The 12266-nt window shown below is 44.7% G+C and overlaps 1 protein-coding gene across 1 annotated transcript in view; it reads left to right on the forward strand.

Annotated features, from left to right (window-relative positions):
• Nucleotides 1-12266, forward strand: part of LOC147673730 (ras-related protein Rab-11A-like) — a 75719-nt gene that overhangs the window by 47826 nt on the left and 15627 nt on the right. The window contains exon 2 of the mRNA XM_086947653.1: nucleotides 11686-11881. Coding sequence (XP_086803779.1) covers nucleotides 11686-11881 — 196 coding nt within the window. The remainder of the gene's footprint in view (nucleotides 1-11685; nucleotides 11882-12266) is intronic.

Genomic DNA, 12266 nt, shown 5'->3' on the forward strand with positions numbered 1-12266 from the left:
AAGCTTTGTGTATTTGCACGTCAGGCACTGGGTCCTGTGTGGTTTTCGCAATAGCTAAAATCTTAGAATCAGTTTGTCCTATTCGTACTAGGATACTCGTGCTAAGGCCATAATCTAAACATTGAGCATATAAGTCTACTATAATTATGTAAGCTTAGCTACAGCTGAACACTTCTTTTTGGCGAACTATCAAACTCAACCTGCCAAAGCATTTATTTTTAGCAAAATATTAATTTTATATAGCTGTGCCTTCAAAATAGTGTCCTAACCTCTTCCATGTGTCGAACGGCCCCTGGCCGTCTGACATCACGGTGGGCGTGTGTGTCGTACTGCTGGGGGCCGTCCAATGTGTGCACCTGTAGAATTCACCTGCACTAGGGCAAATGTGCTTTGAATCGGCTAAAGTGTGCAACTGACTTTTTGTATACCAATTTTACTTAAACTTACAAACAAACTTTTGATACTGTAGTAGTGTCTTGGGAATTCCTGCTTTTAAGATATATTTATTCATTTGTTGATACAATGGCTTTCCTAGTTATTCTGATGTCATGGTTTTTGACTGAAATTAGTATTAAACAAGACTGCACAGTATCCACTAAACCCATATTGTCAAGGCTAGTTGATGTGCTGTTACAATAGTGTACCTACACCACCTAATGTATGCTTATCCTGACGATATGTTGGAAGTCTATCTTGTGCAGTCAACGTTTATTTGAAACTATTTTTATCATTTTTCAGTTTATTAAACTTATCTTGTATGCACATTTTGGTAGACCAATATTACTGTTCCATTACACTAATATCTATACCGGAATCTATGCTAGTCAACAATTTATAACCAGTATTGTGAAGCATGGTAATATATCCTATTTGTTCTTTTCGCATTTCCAAGTGTACGATCTACACAACAGTCATCAAACAAATACCCGCACTAAACTTATTTGGCACTTTGAATATTCTTCATAAAGCCATCTGTTTACTATCTAAGTGTATAATTAGAGGGTGGTCACATGAGTAGTGTCCCTCCATATCTTCGTGGCCACCACAGATATGGGTACCTGTACAGGGCAAGGTTGCAGGGGGAAGCACTTTGGTTATAAATCTGTACCTATTGGTATAGGTCTCCATGATTTTCCTTTCATCCTTCGATCCAATCAATTCTGACATTTAGCCTAGTTAAACCTAGCTCTTAAAAGTGCATGTTGGTAGATTGCAGTATCCTAGGTTTATTTTGCCGATCTGTCACAACCATCTAAGGTGGGCTATCATCATTATTCCCAGTTTCTTAATATACTTGAACTAACTCATCCCAGGCATTTGTGATTGGTCTGTTGCACAGCTCCTCTTCTTTCTCCCGCCTCCCCCCCCCACCCCCCCCGCGTGTATCCCGTCTCTCCTCCAAGCTTCTAGTCCTAGGGGCAAGGCTGATTTCCATTTCAAGGTTAAAGCTCTTTGCCAATAATAGGGCAAGATCGTTGAACCTAGTGATCGCCTTATTCTTTTTGAATGAAGGATACACTGTCCACAATCAGCCTTCCATTGTCACCATTTTGTTTTCCCTGTTGATCGGGTCCTACAGTCCAGCACTACATGCCAATAGGTCGGTGTTGTTGATCAGTTGCATCCCCTTTGGTGAAAATTTGCCGGGTCAGCACAGCACCTGGGGCAGGCAGGAGGGGAGCCAGGGTATATCCGCCTAATCGTATCCGGTGTGAGATATGCTCTGTGCAAAATCTTTTAAACTGGATGTATTTGCAACCAGCTGTAAGTGACACCTTTTGGGTGTATTCTAAGGCACGTTGGCACTTTGTTGTTAAAGACCCATCCTGTTGTCGGTTCCCATTCGTCCCTGCCTAGAGAAACGTGTGTTCAGCTGGGATGTTTAGAGCCACAAAGCAGTTCCACGCCCCTACCTGTTGTGTATAGTTCCTGGATCGGTGATTTTAAAAAAAATGTTATTGTGGGGTCACCAGTCTTACCTGTCTGACACTAGCCAACACGGACAACCTTGTACTAAAAATTGTCACTTCTCACATGACTTTAGCATGCGTTCTGCTGTACAGACCACCTACCTCAATGCCATTGTTCCCCATGGCATTTAGCGAGCAGGTTGCCAACCTAGCCCTGGACTACACCAGGGTCATGTTAGTAGGCGACTTCAACTACTGGTACAAGGATCCCTTAGAGGGCCCTCAATCAACAGAACTGACTGACCTCCTGTCCAACCTCAACTTCAAACAATTGGTACTCTCCCCTACTCACGAAAAAGGACATATATTGGATCACGTGTGGTCCAACACTACCTGCGTGACCCCCCCACTTACCCTGCCTTGTCTGTGGTCAGACCATACGATCCTTAAATTTGAGATTCATGCCACTCAAAACAGAACCACTGTGCCAACCACTGGCAGACTAGCTAGGAATTGGAATGCCTTGGATAGGACTGCTTTTTTACAGTCTTTAGCTAACGATGTCCCTTCTTTGGGCAGTGACATAAATCTGTCAGTTGCTTCTCTAACCGATTGGCTACAAACGGCCAGCAATCTCCATGCCCCGTATAAAAAAATCAAAATTGCTCGCCGCACAGATGCCAACAGATGGTTTTCTACCGAGTTAAAAAAACAGGAAACTGGCTCTCCGACAGCTCGAGCGCCATTGGCGTCGTGACTACGACACTGAGGAAAAAATCAAATATACCAGGGCGAGGAAAGAATACATGAATGCCATCTCTGCTGCAAAGGTGGAGTACTTTTCTTCTCGTATTCTGGACTCATCAAATAAATCCAAAGACATCTTTTCTGTCTTCAACGAACTGACCAATCTGGAGAATGTTCGTCCTAAAGTAATCCCCACCCAGAGTCTGTGTGATTCACTCAACTCCTACTTTAGTGACAAAATCAAAGACATAAAAACTAGCATTCCTCAACCAAAGACCCCTCTCACTACTGGTATGGCAATAAGGACAGGATCTGCCACCCTTACCAACTTTCAACCTATAACCTACGATCAGCTCCTTGAACGAACGACAAGAGTCAAATCTGGCTCCCCATTAGACATCTGTCCCCCTCGCATCTTGAAAGAATGTTTCTCCACTTTCCCAACCCCTATTCTTGCCCTCTTAAATAACTCCCTTTCCTCGGGCATTGTCCCGTCTACCTTTAAAGAAGCAACGGTTATACCCCTATTAAAAAAACCCGGGGCGGATCCTGGATGCAAGGCAAACTTCAGGCCCATCTCCCTACTGCCTTACTTGGCAAAAATTCTAGAGGCACACGTGGCGAAAAATCTCTCCAACTTCTTGGAGGAGTCCTCCTGCTTTGACCCTCACCAGGCCGGATTCCGGCCAGCACACTCTACGGAGGCAGTGATCACCGCAGTCTTGGACACACTCCGAGACTGCGCAGACAGACGTTCTCCCCAGGCCCTGGTACTACTGGACTTGTCGGCCGCGTTCGACACGGTCGACCACAACATCTTGATCGACCGTGTCGGACAGACCGGCATACAGGGTGTGGCGGCCTGCTGGCTGAGATCCTTTTTGGAGGACCGATCCCAAGCAGTGCGCCTGGGGGACTTGACCGGTGTTAAACAAGCCATCCCATGTGGAGTGCCACAGGGCTCCTCCCTGTCACCTCACCTTTTTAACATATACATACTCCCCCTTATACAAACCTTGAGGGACAAACAGGTGAGAGTTTTTAACTACGCAGATGACCTGCAGCTACTCCTCACCATTGATAACTCCGTAGACTCTATGAGTCATTTCCAGTCAACCATGAGGTTTATTAAATCCTGGATGGATCAAAATCAATTGAAATTAAACCCAGGTAAAACTGAACTAGTACTGACCGGGGATAGTGCTAAGTACTGGGGCCCTCACTATTGGCCTGCAGACCTGGGTCAAGCTCCACAACCATCACCTTCGGCTAAAACGCTCGGAGTCATTGTGGACAGTGATCTTTCACTAAAAACACAAGTGGGACAAGTGGTCTCCAAATGCTTCTACCAACTAAAAAAAATCAGGAAGGTCAGGCGTTTATTAACGCCTGAAGCGATTACCCAGGTTGTGATCGCCACTGTCCTGTCCCACCTGGATTACGCAAATGCCATTTACCTAGGTCTCCCCAACTATTTACTTAAGCGCCTCCAGATGGTGCAGAACTACGCTGCTAGGCTGATTCTAAAGCAACCTAGATGGCAGGCTGCGACCCCTCTTCTCATCAAGCTGCATTGGCTTCCAGTCATACAACGCTGCTATTTTAAAGCAGGCTGTATGGTCTTCAAGTCATTACATGGCAAAAGCCCTAAATTTATCAATCAACTGATCACCAGACACGTCCCCTCCCGTAACCTCCGCTCACTCCATCTAGCCCTGCTCCAGACCCCCCCCTTTAAACTCAAACGCTCTGGTGGTCGTAGATTTGCCACCCTTGCCCCCTGTCTATGGAACACCTTTCCCCTGGAGATCCGATCTTGCCAAGACCTTCTACCTTTTCGGAAAGCTCTGAAGACCTGGCTCTTTAGACAAGCTTTTTAATCCACCTCCTCCTCCACCTTAGGTTGTGTTACTGTCAATTTTAGCGCCAAGAAACTAATCAGTGTTAGCGCGCTTTATAAGTGACTTAATAACATAACATAACATGGGGTCTGTGGTATCCATCTACTATTGGCTCCTGATAGAATGGATGATCTTACTGTACAGTAGAAACTGTCCCTCTCCTGGGTCTCGCTCCTTTGTCAAGGCTCGAATATCAATGCGTGTCCTTCCGTGAACAAGTTCCGCGGAGTGAGACTTCCAGAGTGGTCTGGAGTCACCTTCGAGGGGTCTCCAGTGCATATAGCAGTGTTGTGCGCGCTTGTGTGATGGCACTCTTCACACTACAGCCGGCTCTGATTGCGCCATCTACATAAGTGTGTTTTTGATAATTTTTGACCTTGATATTTTGACAGATTCCACTCAACTGTTAAAGTAATAGCGTTTTACCATTTCCTGAGCTGGCATCTTCGAGATAGCATAAGAATAATTTTGAAAGGTGTTCTATCTTTTTTGTGTATGGAGGTTTGTGAAAAGCGATGCGGATTTAAAAATATCAAGATGTGTAGGCAGGCTTTCTTGTTCGCTCGTCGTGTTGTGGGCGGAGAGGCCTAGGAATGTGCTCCGATAAGGACTAAGTCCTCTCACAGGCATTCCTTAAATACCAGGGCTGTGACGCAGCGCCGGCCCTTGCATTTAATGCTGGTTAAGGTGGACCACGGAGGCGGTCAGGTGGTGTAATGGCGCGCGCTGCCCCCTCACCCAGCACCCCTGCTCAGATCCGTGCTAGTTACTGAACTCCTTAGCTCTTGTTTTGTCTCAAAGGCGCGAGTTGACCTAGTGTTGCCTGCCTGTATGTACGGCTAACCCTCCTTCTGGGCACATCCAATCTTGCAAAGGCCAGTGCCTTACACGGGATGATAAGGGCTGGCCCCAAAATCTTCTTTGGCTCGTGAAGGCTATACTCGAGGCCTTCGCCAACGTAATAAATACATGTGAAATAACATCCTGTGTTTGGAAAATTCATTAACGAGGACCCACAGGGCAAATAATTATTTAAATCAATAGGCTATTTCATTTAACAGTTTATTTAGAACCTTTATCCAGGGGCAAAAGCAATAGAAAACTATTTGAAAAGGTAAGTTTAAAAGTAAGTGGCAATACATTGGTTATTTCAGTTGAAATAAAATGTTTTAAGGCCTGTAAATGTCACCAACCGACTTCTGTGCCACTTCATTGTAGCAAGTGACCTAAAGAGTTTTTATTTTTGATTCAGCTGGTGAATGACTGAATCAGGGTCTTATGGACCCTAAATTCCTGTGTCCATTATTTGCCTTTACCTGTCGTGGTCCTCTCGGAGCACTGAGCACTAAGCCTCTTGCATCCGCTGTTATTATTTCTGGTATATCGCAGGCAAATTTCGGGTCCATCAGATATTACCTACCAAATTCACCCGGGTTTTGGTTTCACCTCTCATATCACTCCCAAGTGCTTATTTCAGTTGTCATTGTCCAGTGCCATGCTTTTTGCCAATGTGACTTTTTCAAAGGCTTGATTTAGTGCTTAGAATGGAAACATAACCGTGCAGGCGCTCTGTATCCCGAGTTCCCCTTTCTTTTGAGAACCACACCTTATGAGAAGTGCTGGTACCCCTCCTCCCCCCCCCCCCTCCCTTTTTAAGGTCTCGCCTATTCTTTCCCGCAGGGATAAATAGGCGAGATTATAGTAAGCGGAAAAGAATAGTCTACCTAGCTGCGTATCGTGTACAGTTCATGTGAACTATGCACGTTCACATCATCGCCAGCCACATCCCACACCATGCCTCTGCATCAGACTTCAAAGGAAGCCGCTCCCCTGCCCCCCCATCAGACTTCAAAGGAATGTGCTCCCGCGAAGCCCCCCCCCCCCCCCGCCGCCACAGCAATGCCGAGAGCTTGGTTTTTTTGCATCCATTTCACGGGGTAGCTGTATGTTGTTCGGCGTTCTCTGCAAAGTTCTCGTTTTTTTTTTTTTTCTGGACGAAAGTGAAAGCCTACTGTGCTTGTTTACAGTAGCCTTGTTTTATGTTTCCGATGCGTTGTTTTGTTGTTTATTTAATTAATGTGCTTGGGCGCAGCGCTGCCTACCACGGCGCCCGGTTTTACAATTTTTAGGTTTACGTAACCTCAGACTCTCCGCACCTTTACATCTCACCGGAAACCACAGGACACACTCTGCTCTTTTGCAAGACCCCTCTCCGGACTGCGATATAGCCCTCCCAAAAAATAAATCTGAAACCACATCCTCCTTCGTGTATACATGTGCCCCGCCTCCTGGCTCCTCCCACTGCTCGCGCTACACATCTCTTGGTAGACTCTTTCCCAACATGGCTGCTAAACTCTGCATGGTACAGCCTGCCTCTCTCCAATCCATGCATCCCTCCCCTTACACAGGCTCAAGTTTCCAAACATGCTCGCCATTGTTTTAGTTTTTTTTCTTTACCCCACATATAGCTGCATTTTACTTTTGGAAGGCACACCGATCCAACACTCAGAGTTTGTGCCTTGAGGTGAATGAAGCTGTGTAAGTGCTGCACGCACACCTCTGTTGCTTGTTCGCACACATTTCCATTGCTTGTTTAAAACGCTTCGGAAAGCGTGTGCGCTTTGGCAAGGGTTCACTGTGAGCATGTCTGGATCTGAAGGTAGGCGCAGTCATTGCAACACAACCCAGCAAAGCAAGTAAAGGGTGAAATGTCTCTTAACCATGCGACTTTTTCGATTTCTTTTTTTTTCTTTTTTTTTTACTTGAAGGAAGATAATCATTTTCACAGCCTTCAAATTCGGACCACCGTTAGTGAAGTGTTAATAGGAGGGCTTGAACGCACCTCCCCAATTTATTTCATAATGATATAGCCTTCCCTTCACCGAGTCACACCTACAGCAGTGAAAAGTTTATCTGTCACCTTATGCTGGTCTAACAAACTGTGCAGGAATGGGCACGCATCCACACAGCTCCTCCAACAACCAAATAATTCAGAATAAATCCAGCTTTCATGTGTTAGTTAAACGGTCAGCTCTCGGATAACTGTCAGAATTCGGATGGGTGACAGTCGATTACATCAGCTTTCTTCATTTAGATATGCAGGCTTACAAGAATATTTAAAGAATGTGAATTTAGCACTAAGCTTTTACTAAAAAAAAAAAAGGGGACGCTACTCTCTCCACATAGCTGTTTTTGGTGTATTCTCTATTAGAAGCTTAAACAAAACCCACAATCGGAATGAGGCCTTCTGATTTTTAAGTCAAATAAAACATTCCTTTGTATTCATGTGGGCGGGATTCTTTCTTTTGACAAAACTTTCTGTCCTGTTCCATAGGGGTTCGTGGTGATAATTGGCTAGAACCCATGCTCTTCAGGCAATGCCATCAAAGATAGCGTAATGTGTTAGCACTGACACTACAAAGCACTAGCATTCCCTCAACAAACAAACTCTGATCCAACTTTTACAGGGATACACTCCTGGCGGGAATGACCTTTCAAGACTGCCAACAAGGTTGGACTGGCCTGTAGGGCAATAACGCAGTGACCAAAGGGCTGGTTTCATAAGTCCGCATATTGTCCGTTATTTTTGTCTGTGAATGTGTTCTATGGTCTGTTGGGCCAGTTTTTAGTGGGGATTTCCCTGATGTTAAAACAAACATTTCCTGCTACAGACCTGCAGTCTTTCATACCTTGTTAATCACTTATACACCCACCTCCTTCTTTAACTCCCTCTTCTCTTCTCGTGTGCTGTTCTTTTCCACAGCTTCCTTCTCTAACTCCCTATTTTCTTCTCCTGTGCAGATCTGTTGTTCTCTTCCACCCACCTCTTTCTCTAACTCCCTGTTCTCTTCTGCTGTGCTGATCTGCTGCTCTCTTCCACCCGCTTCCTTCCGTAACTCCCTGTTCTCTTCTCCTGTGCTAATCTTCTGCTCTCTTCTTCCCGCCGCCTCCTTTCACTCCCTGTTCTGTTCTCCCGTGCTGATCTGCTGCTCTTCCACCCCGCCCCTTCTCTAACTCCCTGTTCTCTTCTGCTGCTCTCTTCCACCTCGCCTCCTTCTCTAACTCCCTGTTCTATTCTCTTCTCCTGTGCTGATCTGCTTCTCTCTTCCACCCACCTCTTTAACTCCCTGTTCTATTCTCTTCTCCTGTGCTGATCTGCTGCTCTCTTCCACCCCACCTTCTTCTCGAACTCCCTGTTCTCTTCTCCCGTGCTGATCTGCTGCTCTTCCACCCTGCCTCCTTCTCTAACTCCCTGTTCTCTTCTCTTCTCCTGTGCTGATCTGCTCTCATCCACCCCACTTCCTTCTTTAACTTCCTTGTCTCTTCTCCTGTGCTGAACTCTTCCACCCGCCTCCTTTACTACCTCCCTGTTCTCTTCTCTCGTGCTGATCTGCTGTTCTCTTCCATTCGCCTCCTTCTCTAACTCCCTGTTCTCTTCACCTGTGCTGATCTGCTGCTCTATTCCACCGCCTCCTTCTTTAACTCTGTTCTCTTCTCCTGTGCTGATCTGCTGCTCTCTTCCACCCCACCTCCTTCTCTAACTCCCTGTTCTCTTCTCTTGTGCTGATCTGCTACTCTTCCACCCTGCCTCCTTCTCTAACTCCCTGTTCTCTTCCGCTGTGCTGATCTGCTCTTCTCTTCCACCCCACCTCATTCTCTAACTCCTTGGTGCCTTCTCCTGTGATCTTTTTGCTCTCTTCCACCCACCTCTTTCTCTAACTCCATGTTCTCTTCTTCTGTACTGATCTGCTGCTCTCTTACACTGCGTCCTTCTTTAACTCCCTGTTCTCTTCTTCTGTGCTGATCTGCTGCTCTCTTCCACATACATCCTTCTCTAACCGCACACACACATAAATACAACCATGCACACACAACCACACCACGCGCCCAATCTCGCGCCCACGTCTATCTATCACCCTCACTCGTCTATCTATCGCCCCCACTCGTCTATCTATCGCCCCCACTCGTCTATCGCCCCACCACAGCATCACTCCGGGGCACCACCACAACATCACTGAACACCACAGCATCAATCTGTGCAACCATTCAACAACTGGTTCAAATATGTTCTCTCAATGTTTCAAGCTTTATTACAAATGTCACAAAAAAGATGTTAATATTACACTTCTGTTCTTGGATTTTTCATCACAATAAAATACACTGAACATAATCTTCACAATAGGTATTTACAAAAGTTTAAGCTATTGCCATTACAAATTACAATAACTTTTATTTAAGTATTAATTATTTAAAAAAATTAAAAGCCATTGTTATTTGTAATATCAATACATCTAAGTCACGTAAATACAAAACATGTTGCATTACAAATACTATAGGTGTCACGTTTACAAAAGTTAAAACTATTGGCATTGTAAATGACAAAGCTATTAATTTCGCTATTTTCAAAACCAACACATAAATTAAAAAATGTGTCAATTACAAGACCAATAGCTCAAACGTCCTATTGCGAGACCTATTGAATTGCAAATGCTTGTTTCATTTCTTCCCTGACAAATTTAAAAATAAGTGCAGGTACTCTATCTTTCACTTGAAAACATAGTATGTGATGCAATGGTTCCAGTGTGGTGTGCCAGTCTTTCAATATTAGTAAGAGATGAGCGCTAGTGGTTAACGTGCTGCTCTCAGAATCTGATAATCTGGCTTCAAATCCAGTACCTGCACTTTACCAAATGTAGTGTCATTTTGTCCGAGTCACTCTTGCTCCACGTGTAACATAGAATGTTTAGTGCAAATACGTTATCTTAAGTGCAGTGTAGTGCATTGCCGCAATCTTATGGTTCCCGGATGCTTTCACAATATGTGTGCACTTTACGTTTCTGGCATTCTTCTTGGAAGTTTATTTTGTTGATATTGTAAGTGTTTCCTATTGTTAATATGTTGTATTAGATAGTGGTTCGTAAGGCTCGAGTATGAAATATATTGTATAGTGAACTGCTAGATTGGGCTGTGGATCTACGTGGAACATGATAATTGCTTAGTTCTGCTGGGGTGTAGAATGTGCCCATTTGCAGTGCTTAGTTTGAGCTGTGGCTGGCAGGTGTTGCCCACCGACGCACATATTTGTTCTCAGCAAGTTGGACCCAGAGCAAGAGAAAAATACAAAAGTGGAAAAGCTCGAGGAAGAGAGATGGAAAAACAATGACAAAGGGAGAACTCTGGAATAGAAAACAAAGTGCAGGTGTGATAGAGGGGTAGGGAGTGTCTGGTGTATTGAAGATGCCTGTTGCCGATTCAGAGGAAAAAGTAAGGGTCCAGCACGTATTATTTTACAAATTAAGCACTGTCCATTTCTTCAGTTGATTACGTTTCAACACATTATCCCCATTGTGTCCCCCTGATGACATTCAAGGTGTTTTCGGGTGTGGATCAGTGCGATAGAGTTGAACCTGCAGCAATAAGTTTGAGTAAACGTTTGACATGTGAACAATGACCTCATGCTTTGCAGTGTAAACACTCCGTTTAAGGTTGAATGATTCACCAAATATCAAAAGGTGCGAAGTGATCAAGAAATACTCCCGTTGCAGGAGCTAAACCCCACTTAGGGTATATTTTAAATCCTCAACAATGGATCTTGCTGAGCGCTGCTCTGGTCAATCAAGGACAAAAACTGACTTTCATTCCCAAGTCTGTGAAGACTCTGCATTCCAGAGCTGCAAACTTTCTGTGCGCACTGCATGCTTCATAGTTCTTTTTTTACTTTCATATTCTGTTTCACCTCTTCACCTTTATCTGAGTGGGATGGAGATATCTGGTGCTATGCCTCATTGTCTCCAAATATTCCGTTGTTTGAAGTTCACCCACCCGTGTAACTTACCAAATATCTGTGTCTTTTACTTAATAACCAAGATCTGTTTTCAAGCTCTAATGCCTCTCTATTAAGGTGCAGTGTGTAGAAATATCTGCCAGGTTAAGCCACTGCCGAGACTCTCCATTAATAGCTGCCTGCCATGGCTTGCTGTGCCAGAAGCAGTGAACCTACAGATGTCTTTGGTTGAAATCCTGTGCATTGTAATCTTGCGCATCATGAACGCTGACTCTCAATACTGTCAGTAAAGTGGCCTTGGAATGAAAGTCATCTTTGAGTATTTTCTTTTGTGTTTCCATAGTTGTGTTGATTGGAGATTCTGGTGTAGGCAAAAGTAACCTGTTGTCCCGCTTTACCCGGAATGAGTTCAACCTGGAGAGCAAGAGCACCATCGGCGTGGAGTTTGCCACGAGAAGCATCAAAGTTGAGAACAAGACTGTGAAAGCGCAGATCTGGGACACAGCTGGCCAGGAGCGTTACCGCGCCATTACTTCAGCGTAAGTACCTCTTACCAGGCATGGCCACTACGCACATGCTCTGTGCCTGTTGGGAAAACTGTTAGTAGAACCGCTTTCTGGAAGACCTCATTTGTAGCGTACCCATGTCCCTTGAAAGCTTACGGCTTTGTCCCTAAAACAGGAGTTTTTTCTTCACCATCTAGCATGAAGACAACAGGTTCTTGGAAACTACAGTGAATTTACCATGAATGTAACTGGCTGTCTTGTGTGAAATACATAACAATTACGGAAAAGTCTCAATTTCTGAATGTTTTGTGATGATTAGAGCTAGCAGTAGAACTGTCTTTCCTCTTTGTGGCGCTCTGGGAAAGCCTCACCGAGCCCCCATGGAATCTCTGATCCTCTGGAAGAGAAATACCTCTTT

Source organism: Lissotriton vulgaris, chromosome 12 (genome assembly GCF_964263255.1).
Source record: "Lissotriton vulgaris chromosome 12, aLisVul1.2, whole genome shotgun sequence".
Lineage (NCBI taxonomy): Eukaryota > Metazoa > Chordata > Amphibia > Caudata > Salamandridae > Lissotriton > Lissotriton vulgaris.